The sequence below is a fragment of the Chiloscyllium plagiosum genome, unplaced genomic scaffold (genome assembly GCF_037043375.1).
Source record: "Chiloscyllium plagiosum isolate Xiang-an unplaced genomic scaffold, Cpla_swu_hap1 HiC_scaffold_33, whole genome shotgun sequence".
Taxonomy (NCBI): domain Eukaryota; kingdom Metazoa; phylum Chordata; class Chondrichthyes; order Orectolobiformes; family Hemiscylliidae; genus Chiloscyllium; species Chiloscyllium plagiosum.
The window spans coordinates 24,351,521-24,367,239 of NW_028270171.1; the positions used below are offsets into that span (position 1 = coordinate 24,351,521).

General features: G+C 42.9%; 1 protein-coding gene across 9 annotated transcripts in view; it reads right to left on the bottom strand.

Moving 5' to 3' along the window:
- The window catches only part of LOC122542310 (uncharacterized), a 370,387-nt gene that overhangs the window by 271,409 nt on the left and 83,259 nt on the right, over positions 1–15,719 (bottom strand). For 8 of the 9 annotated variants that reach the window (XM_087978361.1, XM_087978360.1, XM_087978364.1 and 5 more), the window contains exons 7-9: positions 6,973–7,059; positions 4,864–4,944; positions 1,385–1,459 (exon numbers count right to left, since the gene is read on the bottom strand). In XM_087978361.1, coding sequence (XP_087834487.1) covers positions 1,385–1,459; positions 4,864–4,944; positions 6,973–7,059 — 243 coding nt within the window. The remainder of the gene's footprint in view (positions 1–1,384; positions 1,460–4,863; positions 4,945–6,972; positions 7,060–15,719) is intronic. The other variant, XM_087978363.1, reaches the window with a different exon arrangement.

Below are 15,719 nucleotides of genomic sequence, written 5' to 3' on the forward strand. Positions count from 1 at the left end.
GAGGGAGAGAAAGTGTGTGTGGGAGAGAGTGAGTGTGTGTATGTGTGCGTGTGCATGACTGTGACGGAGTGTATGCCTGTGAGAGGATGTGCACGTGGGTGAGAGTGTGGGGTGCGTGTGTCTGAGAGAGTGTGTGTATGAGTGAGGGTCTACATGAGTGCATGAGTATGTAAGAGTGTGTGTGTACGTGTGCTTCTGTGTGATTGTGTGTGTGTGAAAGTGTATAGTGTAGTGCGGTCACCTGTAGTGTGACATGAACCCAAGGTCCCCGTTGAGGCCAACCTCATGTGTACCAAACCTGGCTATCAGCCTCTGCTCAGCCACTCTGCATTGTTGTGTATCCCGAAGTTCGCTTGGAGTACAGTCACCCGAAGATCAGAGGCCGAATATACCTGACCGCTGAAGTGATCACAGCAGTCAGGGACATTCAACCTCAGATCTTTGGGTGACTGTACTCCAAGGCGGACTTCGGGATACACAACAATGCAGAGTGGCCGAGCAGAGGCTGATAGCAAAGTTTGGTACACGTGGGGATGGCCTCAACTGGGACCTTGGGTTCATGTCACACTACAGGTGACCGCACTACACTATACACTCTCTCTCTCTCTCTCTCTCTCTCACACTCACACACACACACTCCCTCATGTCCATGCGCACACACATATAAGTCAGTGGGGTGAATTTGCATTTGCAGAAATGTATTTGCAGATACAAAAAGCACACAATCTGTAGGCAATCAATGCATGTGACATTTGAGTAATTCCTACTTTGGAAATACAACCAGTCTGACTCAAGATTGAAATACAGACAGACTCTAACCTCACACTTTTAATGCATTGTCTGAGCTGAGATGTCACTTTTTTTTATAAAACCTTAAGTTATCTCGGGAATATGACTTGAAAGAAGCTCTGGGATTTACATATTAATGATTGGAAACCTGCAACCCATTATGAAAGATGGAAGACTGAACAGCAATCTAAGTTTGTTCAATATATTGCATCAGTTGTATGACACTATGATCTTTTGCTATAAATTCTGTGTCCTGTAATCCTGCCCTATTCGCTACCTGATGAAGGAGCAGTGCTCTGAAAGCTAGCACTTCGAAATAAACCTGTTGGATTATAACTGATGTTTTGTGATTTTTAACATTGCCCACCCTAGTCTAACACTGGCACCTCCACATTCTGTTTGTAAACAGAGCACGTCTGTGGATTTTTTTACACTACAAAAATTAAAATGAGTTGCATTGAACCCACTTTTTATCTGATTAATCACATCCTACAAAGTCTGTGAATCACAAGGTTGTCCATGGGTTATTTTCTTGCACAGTTTCCCACTGGTTTAAATATTGTTTATCTACAACACGTGATCTAAGATTACTAACCTTGCCATTTTGAGGGGACGATTGAAGATATCTGACATTGGCCTTTGATTCTCCTCTTCCAAATCTTCCATTTGCCTGAAGGAAACAGTATTAACATTGCACATCCATTCCCAAAATCCCAAAACTGTAGAATTCCTCACTATCCTTAATGTTCCATCCTTCCCACAATCTACAAGCTTTTATAATGTGATCATTATCCTCTATTCTATTCCTTTCAATCCTTGTGCACCATGGCACTTGGCCATGTATCTTGGTTTCCCACTGAAGGTCAGATGGATTGAATTTGTGCCTCTGTATGAGGCTTGATTGTACTTCTGTGGGTCAGTGGATAACACACATTTCTGAGTCAATAGATTGTAAGTTCAAACCCTTCTCAGGCTTGCTGTCACAATGCAGGCTGACAATGCGGTGTAATGCACTGAAAATTACATTAATGTATTTTATATATTAGAGGCTACCAGACACCCATATACCAGCAGAGTGAGTCTGCACAGAAGAGAATACTAATAAAGAAGGGTCCAGGTTTACTAGTTCATGAAATTCTAATTGTAAATATCTGAATGTATAATTGCTTCTGCCCCAAGTACTTGATTTGAGGGAGTCTTGTTCTGTCAAAGATGTCATCTTTCAGATGTGTTGTCAAACCAAGACCTTATCTGCCCCCTCACATGCAAATAAAAGCTCCCACAGTACCTGCTTTGAAGAAGATTAGGGCAAGTCTTGCTAATGTCTGAATCAATACTTAACCAACAATAACAAAACAAAGATGAGTTGGTCATTAAGCAATTGCTTTTGTGAGGCCTTGCCACGTGTTTCCTAACTTACATTAAGTACTTTAAAAGTACTTTATTCACTGTTAAGCACTTTGAACTGTCCCAAGGTTGTGAGAAGCAGTTATATAAATGCAAGAATTTTTGTCTCATTTATCAAACTGGGGATGATTGTCCTGAAAATGTGAATATCTTGCAAATTTCCAGCTAGTGTGGTACTGGGGCAAAACACATCATAGGCCATGGTGATGCATACATTACACTGATAATGCAAAGGAAGCCTCTGTCACATAGAACATTGTGACAAACTTGCCCTTAAATCTTGGGTTCCTACAGTTGAACAAATTTAAAGATTCCTGTCAATTTAACATGCAAATCAATTCCAACATATTTCAACTTTACATTAGGTGGCATTCTTAATACTGGATAAAACACTGAATTATAAAGAAGTTAGAAAGCTTATTCATCCCATCTTGCTGGTGTTTATGTTATACACAAACATCCTCCGAGACCTTCACCTTTTCATCTGCCTCTATCAAGTTTTTCTTCCATTCATTCCTCCCTGATCTGTTTATCTCGCTTCCACTTAAATACATCTACACTATTTGCCTCAGCTAACCTATGAGGCTCACAGTCTAATGACTCTCAGGGTAAAATGGGTTGAAGATCTTTCTTATCTGGTCATCTTTTAATATTGAACGACTAAGTTATTGTCAGCACCTTTTTGCTTTTGCTGCTTCTGTTAGCCTTTGCAATAAAAAAACACCATTTATTTATCTTCATCCCCTTCCCTCTCTCTTGTCTCAAAGGCAGTGCTCAGAGGGGTATCTGGAAAGATAATCTGATAAAATGCAGAAAAAAGCCATTTGGCCCATTATGCCTACATTCAATGCAGTTGGTTTTTCTTATCATTGGGAGGCCATGGTGATCAGAAGATAATCCAACCACAGGTGAGATATCACAGGCCTTCTGAGCTTGTCTTCACCAGATGTTCATTCATGCACATCCGATTTCAGCTCACTGTTTAGTAAACAGAAACGGGAATGACCAATGGCTGACTTTCACCTTCATATCAAGCAAGCATTGAGGATCAAATGAGAGTCTCTCCTCGTGGTACTCCAGCTTAGCTCTGTAGATCAGAACTGCATGGATAATACAGATCAGCAAAAGGATTCATGGGCTGGGTGTCTTCTCTCATGAAAACAGAAGGCTTGTAGGGAACCCAATAGAGATCTGCAAGACGGTATAAGGTTTGATACAATGGATACAGAGAGACCATTTCCTCTTGTCGATATAAGGAAGTGACCAAGAAATCCAACAGGAAATCGCAAGGTTTGTGAAGGTTTGTAACTCAGGTTGAGGTTTAGGGTGTAGGTTGCTCACTGAGCTGTAGGTTTGATATCCAGACGTTTCTTTACCTGGCTAGGTAACATCATCAGTGGCGATCTCCAAGTGAAGTGTGTGGTGGCTCATTGGAATAGTGTTCTGATACAGCTTTGTTTGTGTGTGTTGGGAAGGTTGCTGGTGTAGTTGATTATTTGGTCAGTGTTTGTCGGTTTTCTGTATATGCAGGTTTGTAATTCCCCCTTGTCCTTTCTTTCTGCTGTGACATCCAGAAATGCGAGTTTGTTGTCAGTTTCTTCCTCCTTGGTGAACTTTATGCCTGTGAGGGTGTTGTTGATGATGTTAAATGTCTCTTCTATCTTGTTTCGTTTTGTGATGACAAAGGTGTCATCTACATAGCGAACCCAGATTTTTGGTTTGATGATTGGTAGGGCTGTTTGTTCTATGGACAACACATCTATCCTGGGACAGGCTAAGCAAAGACATGCTAGAGAATTCCTAGAGGCCTGGCACTCCAACCACAACACCATAAACAAGCACATAGATCTATCAACTCCTCAGAAAACGAACAGGAAATGACATTACCACAAACCCATCCAGGAGAAAGATATAAATAGAAAGCAGGAGACAACAGTTTCGCTTCACTTGGAGGTCGCCACTGATGATGTTACCTAGCCAGGTAATGAAACGTCTGGATATCAAACCTACAGCTCAGCGAGCAAACCCTACACCCCAACAGAAAATTCTGAAACACTTCTTCACCCAAAGAGTAATAAGAATGTGAAACTCATTACCAGAATTACAGAAATGTTGGAACTGAATAGTTTAGATGCACTGAAGGGGAATCCAGTCAAGCCTAATGAGGAAGACGAGAATTGGGAGGATTTAATGGTAGATTAAGGTGAGTAAAAAGGCAGATTAGGATAAAAACACCAGCATGCCAGTTTTTGTGCCACATATTCAATTAGCTTGTAACCTTCCCTCTCCACATAACTCAGTAACATGACCAACTCTGGTTGGCTGTAATCCTGGCTACTTCATCACATAACCCTCTCACTTCCAATCACTCTGCCTCATTAAATGGCGTCCTCTTCCCGTCTACACTATTTTTATGTATAAGTTAAAGTGTTAAAAGAAAATGAATGGAACATGAGATCTATCTTTCAAGTGCTCTTGTGATTTTTCTGTTGGGATTGGGGACGATGTGGACGCTCATAGCAGTCTTGTGAAGATTAATGTTTACTTTCTGAAAACTCCAGGGCCACTCTGGAGAGCTTGTGACCCAAGTACCACACCGAGCAGTGCTAAGATCCCACAACTTTATTGAGACAAGAATCTTCATGTGTTTCTCATATGAGAACAAACCTTGTTCGTTTCTGAGGCCACTCGAGAGCATTTAGTGAAAAGCTTTGACTCATCTTTTTGTGAGTAAAACTTTGTATCCATCTAAAAGCAAAAGCAGAAGCAGTAGACTGTGGTTAATGAACGTTGCGGCCAATTAGAAATTATCCATTGTATTCAATTTATAGAACAGTAGTTACTGAATAATAATGAGAATATATAACAATAAGAATTACTCACCTCAGATTGCAACACAAATAAAAAGATTTGACATTCTCACACCCCAAAGATTTTACAGCCAACGAACGTACAAATTAGGGACCAAAGTAGGCCATTCAGACCCTCAGGCTTCCTCAAGTTATTTTATAAGACTAAGGCTGATCTGATTGCAAACTCAAAACTGCACTCCTGCTTTCCTCGAGTGTAGCATAAATATGAGCATGCACTGATTGGACTGACCAGCCTGTTTCTGTGCTAGATATTCTATGTAACTGAGCCTGTCGCCTTCTCTCTCCACATAGCTCACTAACACTAAGGGAGGCCAATCTGGACACTTCATCACATAGAGTCATAGTGATGTACAGCATGATATCCCAACCTAATCTAGTCGCATTTGCCAGCACTTGGCCCATATCCCTCTAAATCCTTCCTATTCATATACATCCAGATGCCGTTTAAATGGTTGCAATTGCACCAGCCTCCACCTCTTCCTCTAGCAGGTTATTCTATACATGCACCACTCTGTGTGAAAAACACCACATGACCCTCTTCATGTTTAATCACTCTACTTCATTAAGTGGCACCCTCTTCATGTCTCCAAAACTTTCACCCCCTTGGTTCCAAAGACTCACTACCCTCTGAGAGAAAATATTTTGCCTCATCTCTGTTCTGAATGGGTGACCCCTGATTTATAATCAGTGACCCCTTAGTTCTAGATACTCCTATAAGAGAAAACATCTTCTCCATTGGATGTAGGTTTGCTCACTGAGCTGGAATGTTCATTTTCAGATGTCACCATACTAGGTAACATCTTCAGTGAGCCTCCAGACAAAGCACTGCTGGTGTTTCCTGCTTTCTACTTATATGTTTGGGTTTCCTTGGGTTGGTGATGCCATTTCCTGCAGTGATGTCATTTTCTATGGTGATGTCATTTCCTGTTCTTTTTCTCAGGTGGTGGTAAATGGGATCCAAGTCAATGTGTTTGTTGATAGAATTCCGGTTGGAATGCCATGCTTCTCGGAATTCTCGTGCATGTTTCTGTTTGGCTTGTCCTAGAATGGGTGTGTTGTCCTTCCTTATCTGTATGTAAGGATACTAATGAAAGAGGATCATGTCGTTTTGTGGCTAGTTGATGTCCATGTATCCTGGTGGCTAGTTTACTGCCTGTTTATCCATTGTAGTGTTTGTTACAGTTCTTGCACAGTATTTTGTAAATGACATTAGTTTTGCTTGTTGTCTGTATAAGGTCTTTCAAGTTCATTAGCTGCTGTTTTAGTGTCTTGGTGGGTTTGTGGGCTACCATGATGCCAAGGGGCCTGAGTAGTCTGGCAGTCATTTCTGAAATGGCCTTGATGTAGGGGAGAGTGGCTAGTGTTTCTGGACGTGTTTTGTCTGCTTGTTTGGGTTTGTTGCTGAGAAATCGGCGGACTGTGTTCATTGGGTACCCATTCTTTTTGAATACACTGTATAGGTCATTTTCCTCTGCTCTGCATAGTTCCTCTGTGCTGCAGTGTGTGGTGGCTCATTGAAATAATGTTCTGATGCAGATTCATTTGTAGATGTTGGGATGATTGCTTCTGTAGTTCAATATTTGGTCCATATGTGTTGTTTTCCTGCAGAGGTTTTCTACAATAGAAAGCAGGAAACACCAGCAGTGATTCATCCAGAGGCCCACTGAAGATGTTCCCGAGTAGGGTGACGAAATGTCTGAAAATGAACCTTCAAGCTCAGTGAGCAAACCTCCATCCAGAACCTCAACCTGAGCTACAAATCATCTCAAAACTTGCTAATCCTCTCCACATCTACCATGGCAAACCTCTCAGATAGGAAAAAAATAAATCCACTTCTTTCAGCTAAATTAAACAATGTTTGCAGAAAAATACTCAATTTTAAAGAAACATAAACAATAAATACCTTATCATATTGATGGGATAAGTATCGACTTTTCTCTTTATTTTCCAGTGTTTTTGAAGAGATTTGTTTATTTAGGCCTCTATCAGTCTGAAAATAAGGGTACAACTTCAGTAATTTAAAAACTAAGCTCATTCACAGATACCTGTTCCAAATTAACCCCAGCTCTTTTGGTTCTTCCCCTACTTTTTCATCTGTGTCAACCTTGTCCTATCCTGGTCTCAATGCTTTTGTCTGCGTCCATGTCTCACAATATATTCAGGCTCATACATCAATGGATGGGAGCCATGCAAATTGGGCTAATTTTGCTTAATTCAAATACAGCAACACCTAAACATCACTGAAGCAGGGCATCATTTTTACCATATAAGGTTACTCTTTGGTTGACCTAACCCGGATTTTGTTGAAGCTCCTCGATGCTGCCTGAATTGCTGTGCTCTTCCAGCACCATTGATCCAAAATCTGGTTTCCAGCATCTGCAGTCATTGTTTTTACCTTTTATTTAGTAATCAATGCAGAACTTGAACATTTCCAAAATGAGATACATGTTATTGAAACTTTTCATCTAGCACTCATCAGGACAAGCACAATAATGCCAAATTTCAAACAATCACAGCAATTTATATCACAGGAGAAAAGGGAGCTGATTGTTTGGTGAGGTGAGTGTACGTGGCTGAGGCATTGCCATGGAGAAAGCAAAGGGGAACTATAGCTCTCGGGTAATTCAAAGAAGTTGTGACGGTTTCAACATAAAAACAGCAACTCCTTATGCGCATTGTAAAGTTTCTGATTCAGGCACACATGTGGGTTGATTTGTAAACCCGGTGGCACAGCAAAGGTTCGCAAAGCTGGTCCAGTCGGTTCTGATATAACGCAACAATTCCGTTCTTGTGGGATCTCGCATTTTAAGAAAAACAAACAATAGCCATGCCATTTAAGCTAATGGGGCAGGAATTGTGTTATATCCAATACAGGTAAGGAAATTTCACGTTCTGTAAATAACGTCTAAATTGTTTAATCACGTTAAAGCCAATTCGTGTTGAAGAAACACGCGCTATAGCAGAACCAACTGTACCTGGCAGAATAGGACTGTCCTATGGGAGGTAACAGGCAGAGTAAATTGGCCTTTACTCTTTGGAGAATGAAAGGCTCTCTCAAGGAGACAAACAAGATTTTGATGGGGCTTGAGATGTTGAGAGCTTGTTTTCCATTAGTTGAGGAATCTAAAACACAGGGACATAGTCTCATGATAAGGGGCTGATTGTTTAAAAATGAGATGAAAATAAACTACATCACCAAGAGTTGTGTGCCTTTGGAATTCTCTACCCCAAGTAGTCAGGGGCATGCTCCATCACTGAACATGATTAAAGCTGGGACAGACAGATTTTTGGTCCATTGTGGAAATAACAGATATGGAAAGTGGGCTGGATAGTGAAATTGAAGTTTAAAATCAGCCATGAATTGAATATTGAATGGTGCAACAAACTCGCCAGACCAAATGGTCTACTCCTGCTCCTACTTCTTCTGTTCCTTTGTGGATGGGAGTAAGTTCTATAAAACTCGCCTTATCCTGCTTCTAGGTAATACAGTTAAGGAGGGCATTTCACATTCTGTAAATAACTGTCTAAATTCTTCAAGCATGTTAAAGCCAATTCATGTTGAAGAAACACGCATTATAGCAGAATTGACTGTACTTGGCAGAATGGGACCATCCTATGGGAGATAAAAGGCAAAGTAAATTGGCCTTTACTCTGGAGAATGAAAGGCTATCTCAAAGAGACAAACAAGATCTGGATGTAGGTTTGCTCACTGAGCTGGAAGGTTCGTTTTCAGATGTTTCGTCACCATACTAGGTAACATCTACAGTGAGCCTCCGAATGAAGTACCAATGGTTTAGACCACTTTCTATTTATATGTTTGACTTTCGTCGGGTTGGTGATGTCATTTCCTGCGTTGACATCATTTCTTCTGGTGATGTCATTTCCTGTTCTTTTCCTCGGGGGGTGGTAAATGGGATCAAGTCAATGTGTTTGTTGATAGAGTTCCGGTTGGAATGCCATGCTTCTAAGAATTCTTATGCGTGTCTCTGTCTGGCATGTCCTAGGATGGATGTGTTGTCCTTCCTCATCCGTATGTAAGGATACTAGTGAGAGTGGGTCATATCGTTTTGTGGCTAGTTGACATTCATGTATCCTGGTGGATAGTTTACTGCCTGTTTATCCAATGTAGTATTACCTTCTTGCACGGTGTATTGTAAATGACATTAATTTTGCTTGTTTCAGATTTTCCTCTGCTCTGCATAGTTCCTCTGTATGGCAGTTTGTGTCGGCTCGTTCTGATGCAGCTCTGTTTGTGGATGTTGGGATGATTGGTTTTGTAGTTCAGTATTTGGTCCATATGTGTTGTTTTCCTGTAGATGCTGGTTTGAAGTTCCCCATTGGCTGTTTGCTGTACTGTGACATCTAGGAATGGCAGTTTGTTGTTGTTCACCTCCTCTTTAGTGAATTTTATGCCAGTAAGGATATTATTGATGGTCTTGAAGGTTTCTTCTAATTTGTTTTCTTTAGTGATGACAAAGGTGTCATCCATGTAGCTGACCCAAATTTTGGGCTGGATGGTTGGCAGAGCTGTTTGTTCGAGTCTCTACATTACTGCCTCTGCTAAGAACCCTGATATCAGAGATCCTATGGGTGTGCGCTGGTTTGTATATAGGTTTTGCTGTTGAAGGTGAAGTGTGTGGTAAGGTATAGGTCCATTAGCTTAACGATACTTTCCTTGCTGATGAAGTTGGTGTCGTTTGGTGCATGTGTCTTTGGTTCTTCTAATAGTGTAGTCAGTGTTTCCTTGGCCAGGTTGATGTTGATCAATGTGAACAATGTCAAAGGAGGCCATTATTTCATCCTTTTCTACCTTGGTGTCTTTGATGGTCTTCAGGAATTCTTGGGTGGAGTGGATGGAGTGGTGTGAGTCTTCGACTAAATGTTTTAGTCTTTGGCGTAGCTCCTTGGCCAATGTGCAAGTTGCTGTTTGAGGTACTGAGACTATAGGTCTGAGGGGGGCTCCTGGTTTGTGAATTTTGGGTAATCCGTAGAAGTGTGGTGTGTTGGGTCTGTCTGGTTGCATTTTTTGAAAGTCGGTCTTATTTATTTCTTTAGATTTCTTACATTTTTTGAGTAGGGCTGTGATTCGGTTCTCTAGGTGTGGGGTCAGATCTATCGCCACTTGTTGGTAAGTGTTGGTATCTGCAAGTAGTGCATTTGCTTTCTCAATGTAGTCTCTTTGATTTAAGATGACTGTCAAGCGTCCTTTGTCTACAGGTAGGAAAACAATGTTTTTATCTTTTTTTTTAGCCTTTCCAGTGCTTTCCTTTCTTGTGTACTACGAGTGTGTTTCCTTCCTTTTTCCAGATTAATGCTGGTGCGACTGACTGTCTGAACATTTGCTGGGTTTCTTCTGTGAGTCGGTTGTCTTTCAGTGTTCTTTCTAATGCTGCTAAGAAAGCTTTCTTATCCACATCCAGGAGTTGTAATTTAACCCTCTTATTAAGACGGCTTTTTCAGTGTCTGTTAAGGGTCGGTCAGGTAGGTTTTTATCCATGCTTCTGTGTTGTCAGTGTTCTTATTTTGTGTAAGTTCGTCTAGTTTTTTCTGTAGGTCTAATTTTTTCATTTTCGGTGTGATGAAACATCTGAAAACAAACCTTCCAGCTCAGTGAGCAAACCTACATCCAAAACCTCAACCTGAACTACAAATCTTCTCAAAACTCACTAAGACAAACAAGATTTTGGGCAAATCAATGTCGAGACAATATTGGTCTTTGAGACATCAAATGTGTAGGAATGAAGATAAATCCTTGAAATTCAAGCTAAGCCATCCTCTTACATCGGAGTCATGGTGAGATACGTGGATTTACAGACTTCATCTGGATGAGGTTGGTCAACAGATTCAAAACATCTAACTATATGACACCTTATCCCCCACCTCTTTTGAAACCATCCTCAAAACCAACCCTTTTGACTACAGCTAATGATCTTCTTGCATGCCTATTTCTTAAATATCGTCTGATTTTGTGTGAAGCACCATGGGATGTTATACTTCATTAAGAATGCTATATAAATGATATTTACTGGTGTTACACACTGAATCCAGTTTTAAAGTAGATCCCCTGTTATTCATGTGCCATCTTCCTTCTCCAGACTTTACTGAATGGCCTAATGCATACCCTGGGCATTATACATCTGTAGAACATGGGACACAAACCTTCTTACACAAAGTGGTTGAGGGTGTCCCTGGAGTGTCAGAGACTGAGAGTTGACCTTGTAGAGGCTTATAAAAAAAAGAGGGGTATGGATGGGGTGAATAACCATGGTCTTTTCCAACTTTCAGCAAGTTGGAAAAAGATTTCTCGATTGGTCTGAAAGGGAATATTGTCAACAATGACACTTCCTTGTCTCTCTGACCTCCGACATTCTCCCAAATTAACTGTTTTTAGGCATTTTTTGACCCCACCGCATGAGGTGAGATAGAAGTCCTTACAGACCATCTGTGGCTCCTACCTCAACAGATTTCACTTGCCATCGCAGCAAAACTCATTAGAATTAGTGGGAGTATAATAATGCTTTTAATGAAACATTCATGAGTGATGTCTGCTTCCTATCTGCAGTTTACATGTTCTGACCTACTGGCCCTCTGAGAGAAAGCATTTTTCACATCTTTGTTTTAAACTGAAGATGCCTATTTTTAAACCATGTTGTCCATGTAAGCACAGGGTTCAGACATAGGATTACTGAATATTTTTTTAAGGTGGAAATTGACATTCATTGCTACCAGTTTGGGTTCAGTTCATTCAGCTCCTGACGGAATACTGCACAATTGCCTGGATGAGGACAGCTTCAAGATCGGAGTACAATCAGATCCTGATTGGACAGACTGATGAGCCGAGTGACAAATTGAGTTAATTTTAGATCAATGTGAGGTGTTGACTTTTGGAAAGGCAAATCAGGGCAGCACTTACACACTTAATGGTAAGGTCCTGGGGAATGTTGCTGAACAAAGAAACCAGGTTCATAGTTCCTTGAAAGTGGAGAAGCAGATAGATAGGAAAGTGAAGAAGGCGTTTGATATGCTTACCTTTACTGATCAGTGCACTGAGTATAGGAGTTGGGACGTCATGTTACAGCTGTACAGAACATTGGTTAGACCACTTTTGGAATACTACATTCAATTCTGGTCACCCTGTTGTAGGAATGATGTTGTGAAACTTAAAAGGGTTCAGAAAAGATTTGCAAGAATGTTGCCAGAGATGAAGGGTTTGAGCTATAGGGAGAGGCTGAATAGGCTGCGGTTATTTTCCCTGGAGTGTCAGAGACTGAGGGGTGACCTTATAGAGGTTTATAAAATATGGAGGCGCATGGACAGGGTGAATAGCCAAGGTCTTTTCCCCGGGATAGGGAGTCCAAAACTAGAGGGCATAGGTTTAAGGCAAGAGGGGTAAGATTTAAAAGGGGCCTAAGGGGTAACTTTTCACACAGAGTTTGGTGCATGTATGGAATGAGTTGCAAGACGAAGTGGGGGAATCTGGCACAATTACAACATTTAAAAGGCATCTGGATGGGTATGTGAATAGGTAGAGTTCAGAGGGATATGAACCAAATGCTGGCAGAAAAGACAAGATTAATTTAGGATAACTGGTCGGCATGGGTGAGTTGGACCACGGGTATGTTTCCATGCTGTACAGCTCTATGACTGTAAAATAACACTCGAGAAACTCCACATCATCTAGTGGGTGGTGGGGATCTAGAACTCACTGTCTCAAGGGGCAATAGAGACAGAAATCATGACAAACACATAAAGTGCTTAGATATGCAATCGCAGTCTTCTGAACTGTATGACTACAGATCTAGAGTTGGAAAATGGGATGATGCCTAATCAGCTGGTACAGTCACAATGGACTGGCTGGCCTCTTTCTGCGCTGTAAAATTCTATGATTCTATGAACATCCATGCTTTACAAAAGATGCTTTTAATTTTTATTCCAAATCATCACTTTTACCAGGAGAAAGTGAGGACTGCAGATCAGAGTCGAGAACATGGTGCTGGAAAAGCACAGCAGGTCAAGCAGCATCCAAGGAGTAGGAGAATCAATGTTTCAGGCATAAGCCCTTCATCAGGAATGAGGCTTGTGTGCTGGGGAGGCTGAGAGATAAATGGGAGGGAGGTGGGCTGGGGGAGGAGGTAGCTGAGAAAGCGATAGGTAGATGAAGGTGAGGGAGAAGATGCTAGGTCAGAGAGGAGGGTGGAACGGATAGATGGGAAAGGTGATTGACAGGTCAGGACGGGGGTGCCGAGTTAGATGCTTGGGATTGGGATAAGGTGGGGGGAGGGGAAATGAGGAAACTGGTGAAATCCACATTGATTCTGTGTGGTTGCAGGGTCCCAAAGCAGAATATGAGGCATTATTCCTCCAGGGTGGTTAGGGTTTGGCAATGAAGGAGGCCCAGGACCTGCATGTCCTTGACTGCGTGGCAGGGGGAGTTGAAGTGTTCAGCCATGGAGCAGTGGGGTTGGTTGGTGCGGGTGTCCCAGAGATGTTCTCTGAAACGATCTGTAAGTAGGCATCCTGTCTCCCCGATGTAGAGAAGACCACATCGGGTTCAAGAGATGCAGTAAATGACATTGGTAGAGGTACAGATAAATTTCTGAGATGTGGAAGGATCCCTTGAGGCCCTGGACGGAGGTGAGGGGAGTGGTGTGGGCATAGGTTTTGCACTTCCTGCGGTGGCAGGGGTATGTGCCAGGAGTAGGTTATGGGCAGGTGGGGGCGTGGACCACGTTGTCCCAACCAGTACCCTTCCTCCGACACCTTCATCTGCCTGGCTGAACTGGTGCTCACCCTTAATAACTTCACCTTCCAACCCTCCCATTTCCACCAAACCAAAGGGGTATCAATGGGCACCCACACAGGGCCCAGTTATGCCTGCCTCTTTGTCGGGTATGTGGAACAGTTACATTGGCACCACCCCCCACCTGTTCCTCCGCTACATCCATAAATGTATTGGTGCCGCCTTGAGCTCCCACAAGGAGGTTGAATAGTTCATCCACTTCACAAACCTCAAATTCACCTGGACCATCTCAGACACCTCCCTCCCCTTCCTGCACATCTCCATCTCCATCACCAGCAACCAACTAACCACAGACATCTACTACAAGCCCACTGACTCCCACAGCTACCTAGATTACACCTCCTCCCACCCTACCTCCTATAAATACACCATCTTTTATTCCCAACTCCTCTGCCTCCGTTGCATCTGTTCCCAGGATGACCAGTTCCACCTTGGAAAATCCCAGATGGTCTCCTTCTTCCACGATTGCAACATCCCTTCCCATGTGATCAACAATGCCCTCCAGTGCACCTCCTCCACTTCCCGCACCACTGCCCTTGAACCCCACCCCTTCCAATGCGTCAAGGACAGAACCTCCCTAGTCCTCACCTGCCACCCCACCAACCTCCACATACATCACATCATCCTCTGCCACTTCTGCCACCTACAAACAGATCCCACCACCAGAGACATTTTTCCTACCCCACTCCTATCAGCATTTCAGAGAGACCATTCCCTCCATGACTTCCTCATCAGGTCCACGCCCCCCACTGGCACACACCCTACTCTCAGCACATGCCCCTGCCACCACAGGAAGTGCAAAACCTGTGCCCACGCCACTCCCCTCACCTCTGTCCAAGGCCCCAAAGGATCCTTCCACATCTAACAGAAATTTACCTGTACTTCCACCAATGTCATCTACTGTATCCATTGCACCAGAGTGGTCTCTTCTACATCGGGGAGACAATACGCCTACTCGTGGATTGTTTCAGAGAACATCCCTGGGACATCCGCACCAACCAACCCCACCACCCCGCGGCTGAACACTTCAACTCCCCCTCCTACTCCGTCAAGAACATGCAGGTCCTGGGCCTCCTCCATCACCACCCGACACTTGGAGAAAGAACACCTCATATTCCGCCTTGGGACCCTGCAACCTCACAGGATCAATGTGGATTTCAACAGTTTCCTCAACTCTCCTATCCCCACATTATCCCATCCCAAGCCTCCAAGCTTGGGACCGCCTTCCTGAGCAGTCCATCAACTTTTCCATCTATCCGCTCCACCCTCCTCTCCGACCTATCACCATATCCCTCACCTCCATCTACCTAATGCTTGCTCAGCTACCTTCCGCCCCCAACACCACCCCACTCCTATTTTCTCCTAGCCCCCCGGCACACAAGCCTCATTCCTGATGAAGGGTTTATGCCCGAAACGTTGATTCTCCTGCTCCTCAGATGCTGCCTGACGTCACTTTTACCACCCAATACCTACTTTGAATTCCCAGTCAGTTGTTTGCCTTTAAAATCTTATGCTGGCATGATAACTGTTAATAACCATCTTCGGACATCTTTGTCATCCTTTCAAAAACATTGAAGGCACGTACTTGAAGAAGGAACTTCCTCGGGGCCGCCCCTACTCCCATCTCAGCTTCACCAGGTGCCTTAAAATTTAATCCAACATTCTGCAGAGATTGACAGCTGCATCTTGCAATGTGGCCTCACAGCTAAGTGCCCAAACAGGATGCAAGAAGGAGTAAGCTTAAGATTTTACTGGAGTGTGAAGAAGATTTTGCTGGAGTGCTGCGGGTTCGAAGCAGCGGACGTGTACTGCCTGCAGGATTTCCCTGGGGCAGGCTATTTTGATGTGAC